This window comes from Thalia democratica, unplaced genomic scaffold (assembly GCF_965202585.1).
Source record: "Thalia democratica unplaced genomic scaffold, ktThaDemo2.hap1.1 HAP1_SCAFFOLD_470, whole genome shotgun sequence".
NCBI classification, from domain to species: domain Eukaryota; kingdom Metazoa; phylum Chordata; class Thaliacea; order Salpida; family Salpidae; genus Thalia; species Thalia democratica.
In genome coordinates, this window is record NW_028139520.1 from 1 (window position 1) to 24,379 (window position 24,379).

The following is a 24,379-nucleotide window of genomic DNA, read 5'->3' on the forward strand; positions in this document are numbered from 1 at the left end:
ACTAATTTTGTTTTGCAATGGAAAAAATCACAGAATAATAAGATCGATAATTCATTTATTACTTGATGTATTTATAATAAATTAATCATTAGAGTAAACTAATTAACTTAACTAACAAAGTTCATTTTAAAAGCTGAAGATTTCAAACTTTTTTATTAAAATAAAAAAATTAAAACTAACAAAGTTCATTTTAAAAGCTGAAGATTTCAAAGTTTTTTATTAAAATAAATAAATTAAAACTAACAAAATTCATTTTAAAAGCTGAAGATTTCAAACTTTTTTATTAAAATAAATAAATTAAAACTAACAAAGTTCATTTTAAAAGCTGAAGATTTCAAAGTTTTTTATTAAAATAAATAAAATGAAACTAACAAAGTTCATTTTAAAAGCGGGGGGCTCCAAACTCTTAGCCCTCCTTGAAACTGCTGAATTTCTTCCGCGGTTCGACTTTCTTGTGGATTGCGTTCCCTTTAATTATTATTTGAATAAAAATATAAAATAGTAATTTACATAGTTTTTAATTAAGTAAAATATTCAGTTATCTAGTTTTAGTATTTACTATTATCAGCTTAAAACTATACTTATCTGTTTAAATATTATTTATATGTAAATAGTTTTTTAAGATAATCAATTAAGTAAGATAATAATTCAACCAAATAAAAGTAAGAACTTTATAAAAAAAAATCATCTTTTGTGAGTAATAATCTAAATAGGTTTACTAATGTCAGCTTGTAATTAAAATGCAAAGACTAATTATCCAGTATTCAATAATATATAATAGTAAATGTTTTAATTAAATGTTAAAGTTGGTTGTTATAAAAAATACAAGAACAAATTTAATACTCCAGACAACTTAAAAAAAAACTATGTAGTTGTTTGATCTTTAAATATTGTACAGTAACTTAATATAAGTTAAAAAAAATTAAAGGGTTAATTAAATATGTCTATCAAAACAAATCCATTTTTTATGTAGATTAACACTTTTTTTATTCTAAAATTTACATATAAAAGCAAAAACACTTTCTATATAACAATATTATTTAGATGATAAATTTTTTTAAACTGTGCATCAACATAAAATAAAAAAAGTCATTTTGAAAGTTTGCTGTAAGTATTTTTAAGATTTCAAAATACTTTTTAATTTATAATACAGTTTATAAATATCCATAATATAGAAACAATAAGAAACTTTGACAATGTTGCATTTTATTATGTTCTATTATTTCATATTGGCGACTGTTTTGGTTATCAACTTGTAATAATTAACCATAAAGAATATACTTTTAAGTAATAAGCATTTGCCAACATATCATAGTTTTATTTATTTGTTTATTTAGGCTGTCTATAACTTTTTGACAGCGAAAATCAGTTAACTGAAAGTATCAATGCACAAAAATAGTCGTTTTTACATTTATTTGTGTTATAGTTTTTCTAATTTATAATGAATGTGTTTTATATATTAGCCAGACTTTAATAAAAAAATTCAGAATAGAAAAAAATGTTTCACTCTAGGTTCTTTATAGGTCGTCATTTAATAATTATACCTAAGAATATGCATTTAAACAAATAAATTGAAGATATTGTGAATCAAAAATAATACAAAAAGCTAAAAGTTATTATTATAATCTTGATGATTTGTCTTCTCATATGATTATAAGTTGAGAACTTTTTACGGTTTAATTTAGAAGCAATTATAATACTATGTTTTATGTACAAGTTTTGTTCTGTTGTTGCACTAAAAACTTGTATTTAAAATGTAACTAAAAGTTTTGACTACAGACGTATTTAAATTTAATGCTTACATGTAACAAAATTAAATAAATAATGAAAGCTTACTACCTTTTTACAAACTTTTTAGCAAAAGAATAAATAGTCTACACTTATATCACTGATAAATATAAATTCTAAATTATATTTAACAAATAATAATTCTAACCACTTGCTGAAATCTAGCGTTGTTTATAATTGATTTAAATTCTATTTATGTTCCCTGAAGAGATTTAAACTACATATGTACAGTTTTTGTAAAATAAATTATAAGATGATGTTTATTATCTGGTAGATATTATTTATTATGTTCATTAGATTGTAGTTAAGTTATTTTCTAGAAAAATTATTTATTTGTTTAATAAGGAAACTAAAGTTTGGTATTCAAAATAAATCAAAATATATATCTGAGATAAAGTTAAAAAACTTTAACCTTTTATAATTTTATTTTACTCTTATGTCATACAAACATATTAAATATGATAATACATCCTATACTTAAAGTGGAAATATAAGCTAACTTATTCAAAAAAAACATATAATACATCATTTCAGTTATTATTAGCTTAAATTTATTTTAAATAAATTCTAATTAAATACTTTGTAAAAGAAGTTTATGTGCTTATATATTATAAACACTGTATATTCTTATCTTCTAATTACAAAGAGAATATTTTCTGTTTACATAAATTAAAGCATTCTACATTATCTATTTTCATTCTGATAATAATCTAAATTGTTTCCCTCTAGTAGCATGTTTTTTATAAGTATTTCAGTAGTTTACTATTTTTTTACATGTTTTCTACTAGTAGAATACATACCTTTATTCAATATAATTTCTAGTATTGCCAAAGAAATTTTGTAAATTTTCTGAATTTTTTTCAAGGTTTTTGAAAGTACAAGTTTTTTAGTCAACTTTTAGTCTAAATTGAATTCCAGGTATTAAATAGCATAAAAACATTGAAAGAATACTTCAGTGTAAATTTAAATGTGTATAACAATTTAAAAAATCTAAAAAATACAAATTTTTGTATATGACATATTTTTCATATCTAGTCTAAGTTCTGTTATTTTACATTTAAAAATAGTTTAAAACTCCATGTTGTTCATGTTTTCTAAAAATTTCTCAAATTCCCAGTTTTTCCAGGTTTTAAGTCAACCTTTTTAAATATAAATTTAATACTTTTTACCTGTTTTATACTCGTTAAATTCCTGTTTATTTAAAACAATATATTTTTTTCTACCTGTTTTCTACTTGTAGAATTTCTGTTTATGTTTCTCCCTCTTTTTTGTTCTTCTTTATTAACATTATCGTTTTCTTTCTGTTTACATTTGTTTAACTATTAGTAAATGAAATACATTAAAAAGTTAAACACTAAATATTTGTATTGTTTTGCGAACAAAAACCGAAAAATTTTTGCTAACTCCATGACATAAAGTTTTGATTAGTTCATATTTATTTGGTTCTTTTGAAACTGATAATTTTCAAAAATTTATTATTTAATGGTATTCTTAAATAAATTTACCAGTTTATTTTCTGCATTTATTTTAATTATTAAACAAATTTTATTTATAAATTTTATACCTGTTCATTTTCTTCTATTGTTTTATTTATTAAACAAACACAATTTTTTTATCTAATACCTGTTAATTTTTTTTGATTGTTTTAATAATTTATAAAATTTTATTTATTAATTTAATACCTGTAAATTTTTTTTGATTGTTTTATTAATTTAGATTTTTATTTATTAATTTAATACCTGTTCATTTTCTACATTTGTTTTAATAATTAAGAAAATTTTATTTATTAATTTAATACCTGTTCATTTTCTACATTTGTTTTAATAATTAAGAAAAAAATTTTATTTATTAATTTAATACCTGTTCATTTTCTACATTTGTTTTAATAATTAAGAAAAAATTTTTTTTAACAATTTAATACTTCTTTATTTTCTTCGATTGTTTTAATAATTAAGAAAATTTTATTTATTAATTTAACACCTGTTCATTTTCTACATTTGTTTTAATAATTAAGAATTTTTTTTTATTTATTATTTTAATACCTGTTCATTTTCTTCGATTGTTTTAATTTTGTTCGTGGAATCGTTGAATGAATTGTTTGATCTGAAAATTAAAAAAAGTATTGAAAATAAAATAATTTAATTATAAAAAAAATGTTCCAATAACAAATGGGGTGAAAAAATATAAAAACAAACCAAAATTAAATTTTAAAAAATGACGGTTATATTTATTTTAAAACTTAGATTAATATTTTTAAATATTTAGAAATGAAAAACAGCTAAAAATTAAAAGTGACAAAATATTTTTTACTTAATTTTATCCATATGTATAGATTGTAATTAAATAATCTTCAATCAATTTTTTTTGCAATATGTTTATACACTTTTATGTTTAAATAATAAAAAATATATAACATTTATGTCATAAAACTGTGCTAATACTTATTTGGTCTAATTTTTTACATAAATTTAATTAACTTTATAGGTTTGAGTGTATTGAACAATCTAAGCTAGTCTAAACTTTTTTTAAAGTAAAAATTTCAAACATAGTCCAAGTACTAAACACGTTGAAAAAGTTTTCTAAAACTAAAAACTTCTTAAGAATATATATAATATTAAAGACTTAAAAACTACTTAAATAAAAAACCTAATTGCAGAACTCGGCAAATAAATACTTGATTAATCAACTTCAAAGCAAACTAAACTAAAACAACAAATTATCTCTTTCAAAAACTTCAAAGAAATTTCGAAGATAATTTGTTTGCTTTCGTTAAAATATAAAAGAAGAGTAAAATAAAATTCAAACTTATTTTAAATTGGGATTAAATTGAATGGTTTTTTTTAAACAGTTTCTTAATCAGCAATATAATTTCGATTTTATGCATATATAAAATTCCGTGAACTTTGTACGAAGTAATTTTTTATGTAACAAAATAAAACTTTATACACAGTAAAAAAAAATAAATTGTTTTGGAAGTTTTTATTTTGTTTTGAAAATAAAAAACCAAATGTTCATGAAATTTTCCACAAAATATTTTTAAATCACATGTACGAATAAATTCCCAATAATCTTTTTCTAATAAAGCTTTTTTTTTTGATTTAAATAAGCTTGTAGAATAAAACAGTATTCTATGCAGTTTTCAGATCAAATTTTATGTTTTTTGAAACTAGAAATGAATTGAAATTGTACAATTATAAATGTTTTGTGAAAAAACATACAAGTTATTTATACATTCTTAATAAATAAAAATTTTATTAATTAATTACTGAAAATTAATTATTACTTAAAACACATTCTACTAGTTTTTTTTTTAGTTTCGATTTAACTTTGTTAAATTTCAAATAATGCTGTTCTTATGATGAAATTTTTCGATAAATATTTTAAATAAACTTGTTTGTAGTTATGTTATATATATACTATTTACAATGTGTCTAAATACTTATTTTTGAAAACTTTTTATTATTTCTGTAAATTATAGTTTTGTTTAATTTTTACAGACATTTTAAAAATAAATTACTTTATGTTTATTAATTCAATACAAATTTTTAAATTTAATAAACATTTATTTATTCAAATTATTCCTAAAGTTTGAATTACTTTTAAATTCTTCAAATATTACTAATAATAAACAAACATATTTTAAATAACAATTAAACCTGAAACTTTTTCTACTTTTAACTTGTTCAAATGATTTCAATAACAAATAAACAAATAAATATATATTTTATTAAACATTAAAACCTGAAAATTTTTCTACTTTTAATTTGCTCGAATGATTTCAATAATAATAAACAAAAAAATATATTTTATTAAATTTTAAAACCTAAAACTTCTTCTACTTTTAATTTGTTCAAACAATTTCAATAACAAATAAATAAATAAATAAATACATATTTATTAAACATTAATACCTGAAACTTCTTCTACTTTTAATTTGATCGAACGAACTTTCATTTAGTGAACTGCTGAAGACGGAAACTGGAGTGGAACTCTGCAAAAAAGAAATATTTTATGTGCAAATAAATAATGTTATATAGTGAAATAAGTATTTTTTTAATATAATATGGCATGTAATCTTATCAATAACTGGAAACATGTTTGTAGTTGCGTATTGAAAAAATCTAGATATAAAGTATACCAATAAAACTATTCTATTAAACTAAAGTTTACATAAATATTAAAAAGAATTAAAAACGTAGTTTACGGTAACTCAACGATTTATGACATTAAGTTGAAATTTTTGTTTCTAAAAAAAAAACTTTTTGATCTAAATTCTTTAAACATAACAAAATACCATAATCACACATAGTTTTTTTATTGAAAAATTGTTAAGTAACACATTCTAGCAAACTTCCTAAAGAACTGTTTATAAAACATCATATTTAATTTATAACTAACACAAAAAACCGTTATAAACATAGTAAAAAAAAAACCATAAAAGGAAACGAAATGAACTACTGAACCCAGTACAAATATAAATTAAATTTTGTGGCTTACATTGACAAGTTTTTTAATAATATTTACAATGTTAAAACCACACAAGTTGATGTATTAAATCTACATGTGAAAATTATAATTTTTTTGTGCATACTGTATTTTTTATTCGGATTATGGTTTGGGAAAAAGGTTTAAAAAAAAAAACAATAAAAGTGTATATTTTGCTTTGCTTAATTTTAGGTTTTTACTTTAAAAAATTAACATCTTTAATCAACTTAATCAAAACAAGTTTTAATGAGTTAAAATTAAACAAATAAAAATGTATTATTTTGAATAAAAAGCACACAAATTAATTTAACATGTGAAAATTGTAACACTTATTTAGATAATACTTTAAAAAAGTATTTTAATGCATTACAAAATTATAAAGTTGCTATAAAGTATTTGAAAAACCGAATTTTAAAGTTAATGATTTTTATTCTAGTATAATTTTAGTCTAAATAAAATTATCATTTTTTTGCAACTTATAACTTATTTTTAAATCTAATTGTATAAACAGAATATGTCTATTAAAAATACAATTATCAATCTCTGATCATTTAAGTCTATGGTGAACTATAAAATAGGTAAAATTAAGTGATAACGTAAAATTCATTTAAATTTTAAACTACTTGTGTATTTTACATCAAAAGTTCTGTTTTTTCTTTCAATAATTACACTAGTTAAAAAATTTTTAAAAAGAACATATTTTTTTATATGCCAAAAACAGTTTTGACCTTTAGTTTATTTTTAATTAGCCTTAATCCTTATTTTTAAAACAGTCTAATTGACTTTAAGGTAAATTAAACTTTTAAAAGTAACCTCTACAAATATTTTTAACAAAATTTCAAGCGTATACATTAAATATGTTTGAAATAATCGATTATGCCAAATTGCATCAATTATAAGTGTAATCCTGTTAAGCCAAGTTTAATTACCTTTTTTATTCACAAAACTTGAGTAACCTTATAAAGTGTTTTCAAAATTATGTAAAGTATAATCAGTTAACTTAAAACATTATTATAAATAACTTGAAGTTATATTTATTTTATACCAACAGAAACTAGAACATTAAAATAATGTGTAGTTTTTTCATGCATAAAAAATAATTTTTATATTGTTAAACTTTAAAACTAATATTTATATACTTAAAACTTTATAAGGTTATCTTTTTTTAATTGATCTGTAAAAAACTTTTTAACTTATAAAGTTACAGAAAAACTTCATATTTATTTATTTAGAAAAAATTTACAAATCTTTTATTAAGTAAAAACAATTATTCCTTTTAGTCAGAACAAAATATAAAGTTTAATTTTCTTGGTATTATTTATAAACTATACTTTTTAAAATAAAAACTAATTTTTTTATTAATATTTGAAAATAGAACATTTTAATTAGCAATAATTACAAAGACAATTTTTATCAAGAAAACTTATATAAAAATAAAAAAACAAATTTTTAGACATTTTGCTATAATAATAAATTTCACAAATTACATTAACTATACAACGGTTTAATGTTACAATTTATTAATGCTATAAATTGTAACCAAAATCTAACACACCATTATATTTGTTTATTTTAAATATCATTTATTGAAACAGTTATTCCACTTTAATATTCTTGTAACCTCTACAACGAGTTGAAGCTTTTAAGAAACTACAACGATCTGGTTTTCAACAATGGCAAATGTTCTCCAGGTTTTCAAAATTTCTTCCAGGTTTTTAAAAGTACTTGTTTATGGGTTTATTTTATGTTTAAAATTATTTTAATGGTAAAAATTAAATAATATATAAAAATTGAAAAAATACTGTTAAGCTACTTATAATATGTTTTTTAATAAAAAAAAATTGATGATGACAAATTGTTTAATCTATTTGAAAAGTTTTTGTGTTGTAAAAAAGTTTAACTACTTAAAATGTTATCCAGGTTTAACAGTGTTTTTTTTTCAAGTTTTTCAATGATTTTTGTTCAAATCTCCAGCTTTTTCTAGGATATAGCCTAAATTGACAAATTTTAAGGTTTTTTTTCCAGGATTTTAGGTTTTGTGGCAACCCTGAATGATGTTTTAAGACTTTATTTTTTAAATATAAATAATATATAAATAAAATATATAATTAGAATTTTTGATTTTTCAGTGATTTTATTTTCAAAATTCCAGGTTTTTCCAGGATATAACCTAAATTGACAAATTTTTAGGTTTTTTTCCAGGGTTTCAGGTTTTATGGCAACCCTGAATGATGTTTTAAAACTTCAAATCAATTTATATAAACCTTATTAGGAGTGCTGAAACTTTCTAGAAAGCTGCAATGGTTGGGAGTCGTGTTGAAACTCGATGTGTCCGACATCGTTCTGCTTCGTTCCCGCTTAGATTCGTCTACCTATGTGACGTCATAATGAAATTATTACAAAAAATTATACCACTAACTGTTCTGTTTAATTAAATTTTCTTAGAACTTAAGAAACTTTTAGTGTTACTAAAGGTTGTATATAGTTATTTAAAGTAGTTAATAGGTCAAATAATATTGTTATTTAATTATCCCGCTTCGATTCGTCTACCTATGTGACGTCATAATAGATTTGTTATAAAAAATGATTTCATAATAGACTTGTACTTAAAAAAAATTAAAATTGTTGTGTTTAACATAAGGAAAAAAAAACTTTTTAGTAATAAACTGTTCTGCTAAATTAGATTTTCTTAAAACTTTGAAAACTTTTAGTGTGGCTAAAGGTTGCCTACAGACAGTATTTTATTTATAGTTATTTAAAGTAGTTAATAGGTCAAATAATATTTAAGACTAGTATTATAAGATATAGTATGGTTTTTATTTGTTTTAAATAGTTGCTATTTCATATGAGATAAATACTACTTTAAAGTAATAAAAAAATACAAAAGAAACAATACAATAATATGTGCAACACTCTGCAGGAAAAACGTTTTTTAAAATTTATAATAAACTTATAAAATATTAAAAGGACTAAAAAATTTAATTAAAACTTTACAAGTATTCATAGAAAATATTTTACACAATTTTATAAATTAAAACTTTTTGAAATGAGTCTTAAAAGTAAAACAATTAAAACGTAAATAAAATTTTACTCGCAAAATTATTTTATCAGCTGTTTTCAATTAAGTATTGCAGTAAAAAACTTTTTTTTAATGTGAATTTAATTGACGATATAAAACAAGTTGCCATCTTACAAAAAAAAATATTCCCACCAATATAAAATACTTGAAATTTTACGAGTTTTAAGTAAAAATATTTTTATCGACTTTAAGTACTCGAGTCATACTTAAAATTTTTGTAATTTGTAAAAAAAAATTGCTTAAGTGCATATACTTATTCAGATTTAGATTCTTTACTTTTTTTCTGAGAATAAAAAAATAAATTTTATGTTTATGATGTATTTGAAATAAGCTTAATTTTTGTTTACGAAATTCTAAAAACTTTAAATTAATATTTGTGTTGAAACTAAACAGATTTATACTATTAAATCTTTATGAAGTCTATAACAATTATTGTTATTATCTACTTAAAAAAATATAAAAACTAATTTTAATGTGTGATTAAGCAGGGCTATCTTTACATAAATAATTTATCAAAAACTTAGTATTTAAATTACAGTTTTATGCATAATAAACGAAATACAATCAACTTAAAGTTGGTAATTTTAGTAATAAAATCTACATTAGTTAAAACTTTTCTGCATTTTCATATAATACACTACATAGCAAATATAAATAATACTTTTACAATTAAATATATTATGCTTTTAGTAAATGTAAGAATGTTTATTAGTTGAAGCAATGAATTTTAGTAATCATGCAGATACATACTCAATAGTGATATTTTAAAGTGCTGTTTTTGAATTCAACTTGTTTGTAACACACTTAAAAGTAATAATTAAACTTAACATTTGAACTTGTTGTAGTTTTAAATAGTGCAACTTAGTACAAAAGACTTAAAAAAAAACTTATTGAGTTATGAAAAATTAAACACATAACTGTTGTCAATCATTTCAATTAAATACTAAAAGTAATTATAAAAAAAGTTAATACCTTCTAAACACTAAGAAAAATATTTTTTTTAATTACTAAAAATTTAATTTGCTTTTTTATACCTTTTAACATTAACAACAACAACATTTTTTTTATTTTAGACTTAACTTATTTTTTATACCTTTCAAAACATTAACAACAACAATATTTTATTTTAAGTTTATCTAATTTTTAATACCTTGTCAACATTAACAATTTTTTTATTTTAGACTTAATTTATTTTGTAATACCTTGTCAACATTAACAGTTTTTTATTTTACAACTAATTTATTTTTTAATACCTTGTCAACATTAACAGTTTTTTATTTTACACTTTATTTATTTTTTTATACCTTGTCAACATTGGCAAACGGGAAATTTTTATTGTCGGCCAAATTGTTGTTGTTCAAGTTGACTTCCACGTCAATCAACTCCTGATTGGATACCAACTTCTCCTGATTTTCCCTGGTAACCAGGTTCTCTGTCGACACCAAGTGGTGGGTGTGGCTCCTCTGATGCTTCTTCTTGTCGTTGCTAAGGTACAGTGACTTGGTTTTCCCCTAAAGCGAGAAGCAAAAGCATGCGGTGAGAAGTTTTAGTTTGCTAACTTGTTAGTTTTTATTTATCAGTTTATTTCTTATTTATTTGCTTTTTATTTTGTTTGTTTATTTTAGTAATTCGTTTCTTAATACTTTTCTAATTATTACCTTTTTTTATTGTTTTTTTTTTTTAAACATTTTTTCAAAGTTTTAAGTTTTTAATTAAATATTTTTACATTTAGTTTTAAGACCAAATCATTTAATTATTGTTGTATTATCACAAAATATCATTTTATTAAAAAACATTATTGTATATATGATGTTTTTTGATATATTTTGATAAACGGCCCAGTTACAGATAAACTTAAAATACTTTATTTTAAAATATGTAATTCTTGAACACTAAAAATATTTAATATTTAAAATAAAACTGTATGGTTATTGCATGATAGTAATTCAACAGTAATTCAAAACAATTTTATTAAAATGCTTAAACGTTTTCAAAATGATTATTTATTAGTTTTTGTGTTGTTAAAATAATTTAAATTTTAGCCTTATATTAAGCTTATGAATAATAAAATTAAAAAACTTGAACAAACTATAACAATATCTTATTTGCAATTAATTACATTATAGTATTTAAATATCTTTAAAAACTTGAAAAGTAATTATTAGAAAACATTAAAACTGAAAACGATTAACCAAATACCGTTCACCTTTGGAGTTTTTGCAACACTTGTAAAGTTTATCGAAGTTTTAAGAATTTAAACACAAAAAAGGCGTGAAACTATTCATAAAAAACAAAAAGTTTTTGTGGAATTAAACACCGATTTAAAATAATTAGCATTTAAATTTCGGTGAAAGATCAAAGAAATTGAAAAATACCAAATTAAATTCTACGCGTGATTTTAGTAAATGATTGATTTGAAGATATTTTTATGACACCTTTTTATTTGCTTTGTACAAGTATTTCTCATTTTTTATGTTTTCGTTGGCAGTTTTTTTCTTGTTTACAAGATTGCTTTTATAACCTTGAACAATTTGTAACGCTTATAAAACTTCTTAAGCTTTTATTATAATAAAAACTGGGATACTTTTATGAACTAACATTTTAAAATTCAATTATTGTACTTAATCCATACCCCTTTTTAATCGAAACATGAGTACAATTTAAAAAATATACTAATTTAATAACAGCTTGTATACAAACATTATAGACCTTTGAGGTTTGACAAAAAAAAAGAAAGTTTATATTGTATATTGTTTTACTCATAAAATACTTTTTTCTAAAGAACAACAGATTTCTTATTAACTATAATATTAATAATAATTAGGACAATTTTCCTTTACTATATTACTAAACCTTATATTTACTGTTTCGCATTTAAACCAGGTAATTCTACTTTTTTAGAAAAAAATTTTCAATCTAATCACCTACATTACATAACTACACATAAACATTTGACTTTTAAAAGTTAACACTAAAAAAATGGTAAGAATTTAAAGATTAAAATTTGTTTTTATACAACTAAACTGATTCTATAATTAAATGTTTAAAAGTTTCTTATGTTTTTTAGCTTAACTAGAATGAATTATAACTAAACTATAATTGCTTTAAAAAAATTGAATCTTGTTTTAAATTAATTATATATATTTTTTATTTATTGAAATTTAAGTAGCTATGAATAACAAATAAACAACACATGTTTATAATAAAAACAATAGTATTTTACACAAGGACAACACTTTTTAGTACAAACACTTATCTTTGTTTTGTTTACAATATTGATAAAAACATTATTTGTTTAAATTATATGGCAAAAAATTACACTAATTCATTAAAAGTTGTAAACAAAAAGATGTTGATTTCTTATCAGTAATTAAACTTTGATTTTTAGAAGAATTAGGTAGTTAAAAGTTTTTTAACTGGTTTGTTCAATTACAACAAGCCAAAAATTTTTATACAAATTCAAACTTTTTTTTATTTATTTTAAATTTATAACCAAGCTAGTATTAATCTTTTTTGTTTCAAATACGTTTTTTTAACTCACAAAAAGTTTAATATACAGAATTTATACTTTTCAAATATATCAAGTTACTTCAATTAATTTTTTAAAAACTTACACTACTTTAATTAATCTTTCTATTTTTAAAATTTCATAATCTTTTTTATATAATACTATCTGTTTTTGACAGATATAGACAGTAATATTTCCAGACAGTATTAATATTTCAAAGAAGACAAAATTAAATTTAGTGATTTACTGTCACTCTTTCGTCATAGAAGAAAATAATTTCAATTAATTCGATTTATTAACTAATTTACCGCTGGTATTCAAACTTTTTGTCGCAAAAAATAAATATATGTGAAAACTTATATGATATCAGATTCCAAATATTTCATAAAAATAATAGTATTACTTGATTTTTGCATTCTTAAAAAACTTTGAACACTGGATTCGTGGTTACAAGTTTGAAATTTTAATGTTCCAAACTTTCAATGTTTTTCTACCGTGATTTTCTTCATGCCAAAACATTAGAGTTATCAAAATTTTATCAACTTTATATTTTTCAATAAATTTTCACATGCGATATCACAGCATCTTCAAATGCTACTCGTACTTTTTACAAAACATGCTTTAGATAATATATATATATATGTATGTAAGCATGCTTGTATACCCACTTGTCTCGAATTTAGCAGGTTGGCGTCTGATCTCCTGAATTTCAATTTCTTTTTTCTTTTGTTTTCTTCTTTTATCGTGTCCGGGAACACCACTAATTTGTCCATCCAACTAAATAAAATAAATAAAAATAATCCACATTGTTTTTAAAGCGTAACAGTATAAATACAGCAATAAAACCATTACTTGTAAATAAAATTTAAGTGTTATTGTTTTAAATCTGAAGTTCTAAAACTGTTTTTGGTTCTAATATGTAACTAAATTTATTCAATAGTATTCGATTAAAATTTTAAATGTAATTATTACTTTTAAATTTGTATTAGTTTTAATAATTTTTATTGCTTTTATTATGTATACTAACTTTAGTATGATACTTGTATATTACATTTGACTATATCATATAAGTATTTTAGTTTATAATTAGTTAAAAACCTTTAATAAGAGTTTAGTTATAACTTAGTTCGTATTTTATTCTTAATTTTTAACTAATGTAAGTTTCAGTATAGCTTTTTTTTATTGTACAAATAACAAGATATTACCTATTAAGTACATCTCAATACAAAAATTGAAATAAAAACCATTTAAAAAACTTAATATTATAAAAATATAAAATTTATAAGAAAAGCTAAAAACAACCATAAAATCTTTTGTTATAAAGTACTAATATTATTGTTTCATTGAAACCTGCTGCAGTTTTTAAAAGCTTTATACTTAAGTTTGTATCTTAATAAAAAGTTTTCATTTTTACATTTACTTTGTACATTTAATAAACTTTTAAATACTTTTTTAGATAAGTATTGAGTATATATTCAAAACAAGCTAATAAAACTTAGGTCATACTAAACTTAAAAGAATGTAAAATTCAGGTTATAATTGCTTTAATAACCTTGCCTACTAAAGTAAACTTGTAGGACAACAAAATATTTTGTAAAACACAGTAATATTCTGTACTACATTTTTAAACAGTAATTATTAAGGTCAATTAAATGTTAATAATTCTTTGTTTTATAACAAATAAATGTCAAGCAAATATAAATGTGCTCTGTTAGACCAGCTGTGATATATTTACATTACTATTTATCACTTTGGTGATTTTTTATTGTTTGTTATGTTAAACATGAACTTCATACAACTTTATCTGAAAAAAAAAATCTTTTTAAGTGCTTATAATATACTTTTTAGCTTATTATAGAGTAAACATAAAGCTTTATATTTATGTATGAATTAAATTTATGATAAATTAGAAGTAAAATAGCTGTAAAACTTCACATTAATTTAAAATTATGAAAGTTAAATTGTTTATTAGGAATGATTTTATTGCTATTAGATTTTTATACTTTAATAACTAGTATTTAGTTTATTTTAGTTGTCAATTAAATTTATGCAAAGTTTAAAAAGTTCACTTAGTACCTACTTTACTACAATTGCTTTTAAATTAATAACATTTTTTGAAGTTTAATAACAAAAATAACTTTATTTTCAATCATTTACAAAGTTCAAGAATGAATAAATATTAGATTATTTTAATTTTATTGCAAGTTTATATTTAGAAGTTTATGTTTTTAAGAAATAACCATACAGACAAGTTATTTATCATAATATAATGTTTTTTATAATACTTAAGGCAGATTTTAAATTGATCAACAAAACTTTTTACATAAAAACTAACTTTGGTTAATAAATTCAGTAATTTTGTAAACTTAAATTTTCTTTTTAAGATTTACTTGATGCAGTTTTTAATGATGCACACTATATTTTAACAGTTTAATAATTACTTTCAGTAAAATAAACCAAGTTAAAACGTTTGTATAAATAATTAAAGATTTACTTAAACCAATCAGATAAAGTCACATATTGAACTTGGAATAACTTTATAACAAAAGGTTAAACTTCAAATTAATTTTCTGTAATGTATTTTAAATTACATTATGCGTTTCACTGATATTTCAACACAAACAACATTATCAGGATTAATGCTTTTACGCAACTTTTTTAAACCTTTTAAAATTCAGATTATCTATTTTATGTCCTAATGATTTTTTTAAGAAAATAAAAACTGTTTTAATTCGTATTATAATTTAAAACTAGTAACCTTTTAAAAACTTACATAGAAGTTTTGTAAGTTTAGATATAAGACTATTTTTTATTCATAAAACTTTTTTTACTAACTAATAAAATTTAAAGATATTGGCGTAGATTATATTGGAATTTGTAATACAACAAATCATGTTGTTTATAAGCAATTTAGCATGAATGAAAGGAAGCTATTGTTATAATATTACCATCTGTATCTAGTTAACTAGTGACTTAAGATGGTTTTAATATTTCATTTAAAGTTTGAAATAACATAAATTGGAATCTACAAAGATTTAACGCATATCCAGACTTTAGTTAAGTAAAGTAATACACAGTCCATTAATTTACGGTACAAATTGAAAGCCAAAAAGTTAACAATAATGTGCATTTGATATTTATTAAAAAGTAATAGCTAATAATTAACTATAGATTGTTTTAAGGTTTTCTTTAAAAACTTGGAATTAACACAGAACTACAGGTAGATTAGGGTTTTTACTGTAGTATTATTTATGTACTTTTAAAAAGTTATCACGACATAACTGAAAACCAGATTTTTTAATTTAAAACATTTGATTTTTTATTTTATTTATAACACTTACAACACAACTTTTAACAGATAATAAAACTTATTTTTAGCAAAGTTTAAAACAGTACAAACTTCAAAACTGAAAACAAAAGTAGTAACATTTTCTTTGTGCTTTTTGCAAAAGATAACTTTTAAAAGTAACAACAAAAGATAAAAAACACAAATGATTTTGTGAAAACTTAATCTTTACTGTGAGGCTTTCAAGCAACAAAGAGTATTATTACGTCACAATAAAGATGATTGTTTGTAGTAATAATCCGAAATGTGAAAATTTATCAACTGTTTTTTGTTTACCTATTTCACTTCGAATTTAATATTTTTAAGAAACAGCTCAATACCCTTGATGAAAACCTTTAATTTGTTTTACTGTAGACTATAATTTGTTAAAAATTTTCAATAAAACTTTTAATTTTTTTCTGTATTCTACAGGGTTACCAAGGTTTTTTAAAAGTTTTTCCAGGTTTCCTGAATTTCTTCCAGGTTTTTTAAAGAAGTATTTTGATACTTTTTTTAGTGTAGAATTTATTTTAAAGGTTGAAAACTGTTTTTAATATTTTAACAACATTGAAGAATTACTTAAGGCTACTTAAAATGTGTTTTTAATGAAAAAATTGTCAATAGGAAAGATTTTTCGTACGTAAAGTAAATTTCATTACTTTCAGGGTTGCTACTCGTTTTTTCCAAATTTTTTCCAGGTTTTCCAAATTTCTTCCAGGTTTTTAAAAGTACACATTTTTGGGTCTATTTTAAGTTTAAAGTTAATTTCAAGGTAAGAAACTGTGTCAAATAGTATAAAAACATTAAAAAAATACTGTCAAGTTACTTTAAGTATGTGTTTTCATAAAAAATATTTGATGATGACAATAATTTTTTATTTATATGATTTGCCCTATGATTTGCCCATATTTGTCAAATCGAAATTTTACTACTGAACATGTGAAAATTGTTAAAACTCCAGGTTTTTTTAGTGATTTTTGTTCGAAATTCCAGGTTTTTTTTCAAAATTTCTCAAATTCCAGGTTTTTCCAGGTCTTTTTTGCCTAAATTGTCAAATTCCAGGTTTTTCCAGGATTCCAGGTAAATAGGCAACCCTGTTACTTTATACGTATAAATAATTTAAACATTTAGGATTTTTAAGTTTTTTAGTTGTTTTTGTTTCAAAACTCCGGTTTTTTTCAGTTTTTTTTTTTGATAAGTTCAAGGTTTTTCCAGGATTTAAGGTTTTATGGCAACTCTGATTCTACCAAACTAGTCAAAAATTTTTTAATCCCTACTTGTATTTGTTTGGACAAACTTAAAGAAACAACTTCACAATATAATTACAATGAAATTTATTATACATAAAATATAAATTCATGAAAGTACTTTTAGTTTATTTGATATACAAATTAAATTTCTGTAAAATTTATAAACACATTTTTTAATTTTTACACCATAATAATTTAACACATCAACATTTTCAAAAACACAATTTGATAAAATAAACAACTAATAAACTACAAAAAAATAGTTTTGACAACAATTTTAAAATAATTGAAAGAATTTCTGGGCAAACAAACTCTTAAAGTATAAAATTTAAAAATACAAACCCCATAATTTCTTCTCTATTTTCTCCTTTCAAGTAATACTTATCACTTGTATGAATAACTAAAGTGTGTTTTTGATCTGTAATATCATCTGAGTATAAAACATCAGTACAATTATTCATGTCTATAGTGGATTGTGCTACAGTGTTCATCTGTATTTTATTTATTTAATTAATTACTATTTAAATAAAACATTAGTACAAATAATCATTTCTATTGTTGATAGTGCAACTGTATTGTATACTTTTATTATTTACTTATTTATTTTTTAACAAAACGTATTTTTTACTAAAAGTTTTGTATGCTACAATAATATTTTACACCAACTGTTCAAAATTTTTATTTATTAACTACTTTCGTTTATAAAACAATTTAGTATACCAAAGTTGGTGTATACTAATTTACATAAAAAGTATTTAATTTGTCTTTAAGAATTACTATGACTTCATTACACTAGTAATTATTAATTATCTTTGCCATAGGAGTTAAAGTTTTTGCGAATTTTTTAATTGCAACAGTATAATTTGAAACAAAACTTTAATAATTAAATTATTTTTCATACAAGAATAGTTGCTACTTTAGACGTGATTTGTATCAATATGAAAAATAAAAATTAAAACACCAACAGATTATTTATACACATCTATTTAATAACATTAAAGCTTATGTTTTACATTTTTCGTTACCAAAGCTATTGTTAATTAATAAAATACTTAAAAACAGTCAGGGTTGCCACTCTTTGAGTCGCAAAATCTTCCCTGAGTTACCCTAAAATTCCCTGTGTTTGCCTGAGTTTTTTCAAATCCTTAAAATTTTTATTATTTATTAATAAATTAAAGTAAGCTCTAAGAATATTAAAGAACTAGCCGCAAGGCTAAAAAATTTCTAAACAAGCACTTAAAAATAAATAAAATTTACTTTTTGGAAGAAAATTTTGAAACTGGATTAATTAAATCTCATTCTAGATCTATAAAAAAAATTCCTGAGATTTTTTTAAAAATCTTAAAATTTCCCTGAAATTTTTAGAAAAACCAAAACTGTCCTGAGATAAAAAAAAAGAATCAAAACTACCTGAGTTTCCCTGAATTCCCTGAGTGTGTGGCACCTTGAACAGTAATACAATTGTAAAAAGTATACACAATTTGTTTTTATAAAGTTTTATTTATAAAATTGTGTTTAAAATTCAATTACCACAGTTAATAAACATTTCAAGCCGTATATATTTATTTTTATACTTTATAGTTTTATTATTTATGTGATGCTTTTAAATTGTTTATTTTAAATTTTACCATGAAATAAAAATAAATTGAGTCTTTGTAACTGCTAAACAGCGCATATATTTTAAATTTTAGGGTTAAATCAATTTAATTTTCGGATATTTTGCATCTTTGATGTCAGTAAGATTTTTTATTTTAGTCGAAACAATGAAGTAATCTTGCTTTTCAAAGTAAAAAAAACTTCAATTGAAAATTTGCAATTATTTGATTTTTTTTTTAAATAAACTTAAATTAATTTGATTAAGTATCAATATTTATTGTATATTTTTGTTTCAAAATAACTTTCATTTATCACATTATATAAGTCTTAAATTAGTAACAGCTTTATAGATTTAACATAGTTTTGAAAAGATAGTTAACTGACGCGAACTGTAAACTTAGAATAACTTGCTTTGATTTTTAAAGTTTACAAAAAAGCTTGAAGCATATCAAAATAAATAAATAATTATAACTTTTATTGTTTGAAGTGATAAAACTAAAATGCATCGAATCAATTATAATATTTTCAGTGTGTTTTTGTTCAACAATGCATGAAAATAATGTTTTGTTTGGACAGTTATAATTTTATCAATCAAATTTTATCACAATAATCTTATCATTTATAATTGCTAGACTTCAATTAATATGCGTACTAATCAAGTTTCATTTTTATAAACTTTACTTGTTCACAATAAAACATAAAACATTTAAAACACTATTTGTTTGAGTTAAAAGTAAACATTTTCCAAATCTATTTATGGTAGAAAATAGTTTTAATTGAAATAAGAAGTTATTTAAAATGATATGCGTATTAATCAGGCTTGTTTTATTTCTATAAACTTTATCTCTTTAAAATACAACATAAAAAATTTAAGTTTACTCTAAGTTAACAGTACATAATTAAATCTATTTATCTTTAAAATAATTTTAACTGGAAATATGCTTTTGAAAAATATAAAATACAAAATTATAGTACATTGATAAAAAATTAAATATTTAAACTTAAGTATTAACGTAAAAAAGCTTTTCCTAAACTAATTTAATATTTTTAACAAATATGATTAATAAAGTTTTCTTTGAATAAAATTTAACTAGACAATTCTATATTCACTGTACTAACTTATTTTAAAATCAGTTTTTAATTCGACTTTGATTTTTACATTTTAAAATGTATTCAAATTTTTAATGCGTTTTAAAATTTCACTTGGATCAAACACAATTAAATTTGGTTGCATTTCAATTTTAAATCGAATTAAAAGCGACTTTTTATGGATTAAATCCAGAATTTTGTGGTTTACATCGTGATATGTTTATGTTTCAATAAATTTGTATGTTTGATGTTTAATGTTTGTGAAATTAAATTTAAGCTTTGTTTTACATTTAGAAACTGTTTGATGAAAATATTCGAATACTTTTTTAAAGAATTTATATACCAACGTAATTTACAGTGAAAAAACTAAATTTTGTAGCAGAACATTTTAATTTAATTAGTATTTTTTCAATTATTCTACTTAAAAATTCAAGTATTAAAAAACATAATTTGCTAAATTAATAAATATCAGATATTTATTGTAAAACTTTAGTTTTTAAAACTTTTATAAAGTTTTCAAGCAAACTCAAAACAATTTTAAGATAAGCCAACATTAAAGAACTTGTTAACAATAAAATCATTGAAACTTAAAAATTCAAAGCTTTTGAATATTTCAAAGTTATTTGATCTATTAACCTACTGTAAATGTAGCATAATGGTCATAATAAACCTCTAATAACATAGATTATTTTTATAAGTTTAGTATTTACTTATTCAACTAACTTTAACAGTATTCTAGTAATAAAACTATACTATTTTTTAGTCCATAACAAAGTTTTTAGCTCTATTTAAGTTAAGTTAGTTCTACAATAATAAATATTATAAGGTTATGTTTTGAATTTCATTCTCTTAAAATTAAATATAATAAACTAAGCAATAATTTAATTAAAATACTAATACACTAGAAGTAATAAAAGTAAATGACTTTATTCAAAGATCTTTTTATATTGATATTTGAAACAAATCTCTGTTTTTAAACTATTTTTTATAAATATTCTAAACATCTGAATTTAATTACAGCTGGTAATTTATAAAAGCAAAATTTTGATAAAAATGTTAACATATATTTGAGTAAGGAGTTAACATTATCAAATTATCAAAACCTAAATAAAAAACTACTAAATTAAAAGAACAGCTTAGCCATTAAACATTAAATAATTTTTAAATTTTTATTTAAATTTATAGCCAACTTTATATTATATTTCTAAAGAAATAATCGAGCTATTAATATCAAAAATAATATTTCTAGATTTATGTAATATAAATTAATTTCTAGATAGTTATTTTAATACCTAACTAACTTTAGCCGTGGTAAAAGTATAAAAGTTAATTAAATCGTTAATTTTAAACTAGACCTTCAGTTTTGTTGAATTAGTCAACAACTAAGAAATTTTAACTTATAAACTAGTTGTGAAAGACTAAAAGACCAAACTACTATCTGATCATCGAAATTTTTTTAATATATAAAACATTAAATGTAAAATAAATATTAAAGTTTATTTGAACAGATCACAATTAATCCTTATGTTCCGGTTATAAGCGTTTCAAAATTCATACAAGCGAACATATTACCCGAACAATAAGTAATATTATAATAATTTGAAATCACTGGACCATGACCGATTTCAAACTTCAAAGATAAATTGCTCAAGAAAATTTGTTGCCCGCATAAAAATATTACTTTGTTATGTATATGTGTGTACTTTTTGTGGATAGTATACTGTAATAAGTTTTTTTTTGAGAAAATCTATTACAAAATAAGACATTTACTTTTCAAAATAAATTGTTTACCTTCATTAGCTAAATAGTCGAAAAATATATGTATAACTGTAATTTCTGTAACATATATGTTGATATAATTTAAAGTACATCTTATATATATTTTTTTTTATAAATTGTAATAAAAAAACTAGTTTACATCTTAAAAGTTATTGAAATGAAGTAAAAATAATAATATATTTTTTGCTACCATCCAATATTTAACTTTTTAGCTAAAGGTTAAAATAAATTAAATCAATAATTTATGTATAATTAATGATTTAAAAGCGACTTATTGCCAAGTTCAAGGAAAGTAATTTGTACACGTTGAAATTGATCTGCTTAAAAGGTTTTTTATAAAAATTCTGTTTTGCTTATTGTTTTTAACAAGGTTTGCTTTGACTTAACTATTGTTCAAACAAAAATGTTAACAAAAATGTTCTTAGCCATTTGATTCTAATTAAATTTTATAAGCTTTATTCTGAATAAAATAATTAAAACATAAGCTATAGTTCAAAAATTTAGAATTTGAATATTTTAATTATTCTTTTAAGTATTGTAGTATACCACTTATATTATGCTTATTAAACAAAACAAACTTAAATGAAACTCTTAATATTGTAAAAGACCAATTACAACAAATTAAATCATAAATTCAGTTAAAACTTACATTATCATCTAGAGAATATTGTAAAAGACCATGTTCAAATAAAATAAACCATCTTCTTTGCCATTTCTATAAAAAATATATTTGTTATTTATTACATATATTAGTTACATACATATTAAAATTAAAAAACAACATTTTGGTTGAAACTTTTGATTAAAAAAAACACTTTGTTATTACAAAAACTAAACTATAAATACCATATAAAATTTGAAAAAGAATAGATTAACTAAACGACCCACTAAAGGTAGTTTTTGAATATTTTACTTTGGATAGAAATTGTACATAGATTAATATATGTACATAGAAAATTAAAATAATAACTTTGATTTGTGTTTATTCTGCTTTTGCTATTAAACCTTAACATAAAGATTTTATTTACTATAAATTTAACCTTAACGATTATGAAAAATTAACCTATTAGTTTAAAGGGTTAAATTAATTAAACTTGCTGTGGTCAAAGGTAGAATTTTAGATTTAATTTTTTTGAACTTAAGATATCAATTACATTTACTTGTTTATATAAATCATGTTTTATATTTGAAAAGTTTTTAAACTTTTTGAAACGTTTATTTACTACATAAAAAAAACAAAATACAGTTTTATTTTTAGCTTTCTTTTTTATATTTAGGTCGTTTTATATAAAAAAGTCTTTTTTATTTTACAAAAAAATCTAAAAACTTATAACTACTCGTTATATTGCCTAAAGTACTTTAAAAATTTCTTCTTCAGTAGGCAATAGAACTGAATTAATTCAAAATTTTCTTGCATATAAAAAGTTTAAAAAAGTATATTATGATGTAATTATAAATCAAGTTTTAAAGTTTTTAAGTAAACTTTGTTTTAAAATGCCTGGCGTTGAAAATTTGAAAAGTTTTTCAAATAGTAAATCTTATTAGTATCTCTAGTTTAAACATTTTAAATTTACAACTTTTAATACAGACTGTTAAGAAACGTCAAATAAAATCTACATAAAAATTCAGACTTAATAACAATAAGGATATGAAATATTCAAGTAGTTGTTCGATGATTCACACTTTGAATGTTTTATAAATTCAAATTATGTCAACACTTTAAAGTATGTGTTTGATGTTCAAATAATAAAACATGACTTGATACAAAAAAGAACAAGATTTTGTAATTGATATTTTTTCAATAGTTTTTATAATATACTTTTTTTTATTTAAGTAAAACATTTTAATTAGTTGTTGACTTGTTATTAAAGTGTTTTTAAAATACGCACAACAATATTAAACTTTTTGAAAACTTAAGTAATTAAAGCCAATCAAAAGTACTACATAATACTTACTATTTTATTTAACATTAAAAAAAATATATAAGTGTAAATTAAATATTTAATTCATTACCATGTCTCAGTAGGTAAAAATCCAACCTTGTTAATTATTAATTTTGTTCCTTTTGTTCATATTAAATAACAATAATAAATTTGCACTTTTATTATTACTTAAATATTATCTTTACTTTTCAACAGGGTTTCCCAAACCTTTTTCAAATTTAAATATCTTTGAAGATAACAAAAAACCTATGGCCCACCAACAAGATTTCTCAAAAACTACCATAAAAATCGCTTAAGACCTTCTTTTTTTTTCGCTTTCAACCAGTTTCAAATTATGGATTGTGGCCCCTAAATCTCCTAATTTTTTTTCATAATATCTAGTATAAGTTTCAAAACTACCACTGTAATCGCCAAAGACCTTTTGTTTTGCTCTATATCATTACCTCTAGAATATCTAGTGTAAGTTTCAAATTATGACCTCATGGCCCCCCTATGGCCCCTTTACAGCTCATGCCCCCTAAATTTATGTCATGGCCC

At 21.2% G+C, this 24,379-nt stretch overlaps 1 protein-coding gene across 1 annotated transcript in view; it reads right to left on the bottom strand.

Annotated features, from left to right (window-relative positions):
• Positions 1–372: 372 nt before the first annotated feature.
• The window catches only part of LOC145846488 (uncharacterized), a gene marked incomplete at its 3' end in the record, with an annotated part of 29,231 nt that continues 5,224 nt past the window's right edge, over positions 373–24,379 (bottom strand). Inside the window, exons 3-11 of the mRNA XM_082953245.1 lie at positions 22,549–22,614; positions 17,778–17,926; positions 13,529–13,637; positions 10,657–10,863; positions 8,538–8,645; positions 5,700–5,779; positions 3,831–3,891; positions 3,012–3,089; positions 373–468 (exon numbers count right to left, since the gene is read on the bottom strand). Of these exons, the coding sequence (XP_082809371.1) occupies positions 373–468; positions 3,012–3,089; positions 3,831–3,891; positions 5,700–5,779; positions 8,538–8,645; positions 10,657–10,863; positions 13,529–13,637; positions 17,778–17,926; positions 22,549–22,614 (954 nt within the window). The remainder of the gene's footprint in view (positions 469–3,011; positions 3,090–3,830; positions 3,892–5,699; positions 5,780–8,537; positions 8,646–10,656; positions 10,864–13,528; positions 13,638–17,777; positions 17,927–22,548; positions 22,615–24,379) is intronic.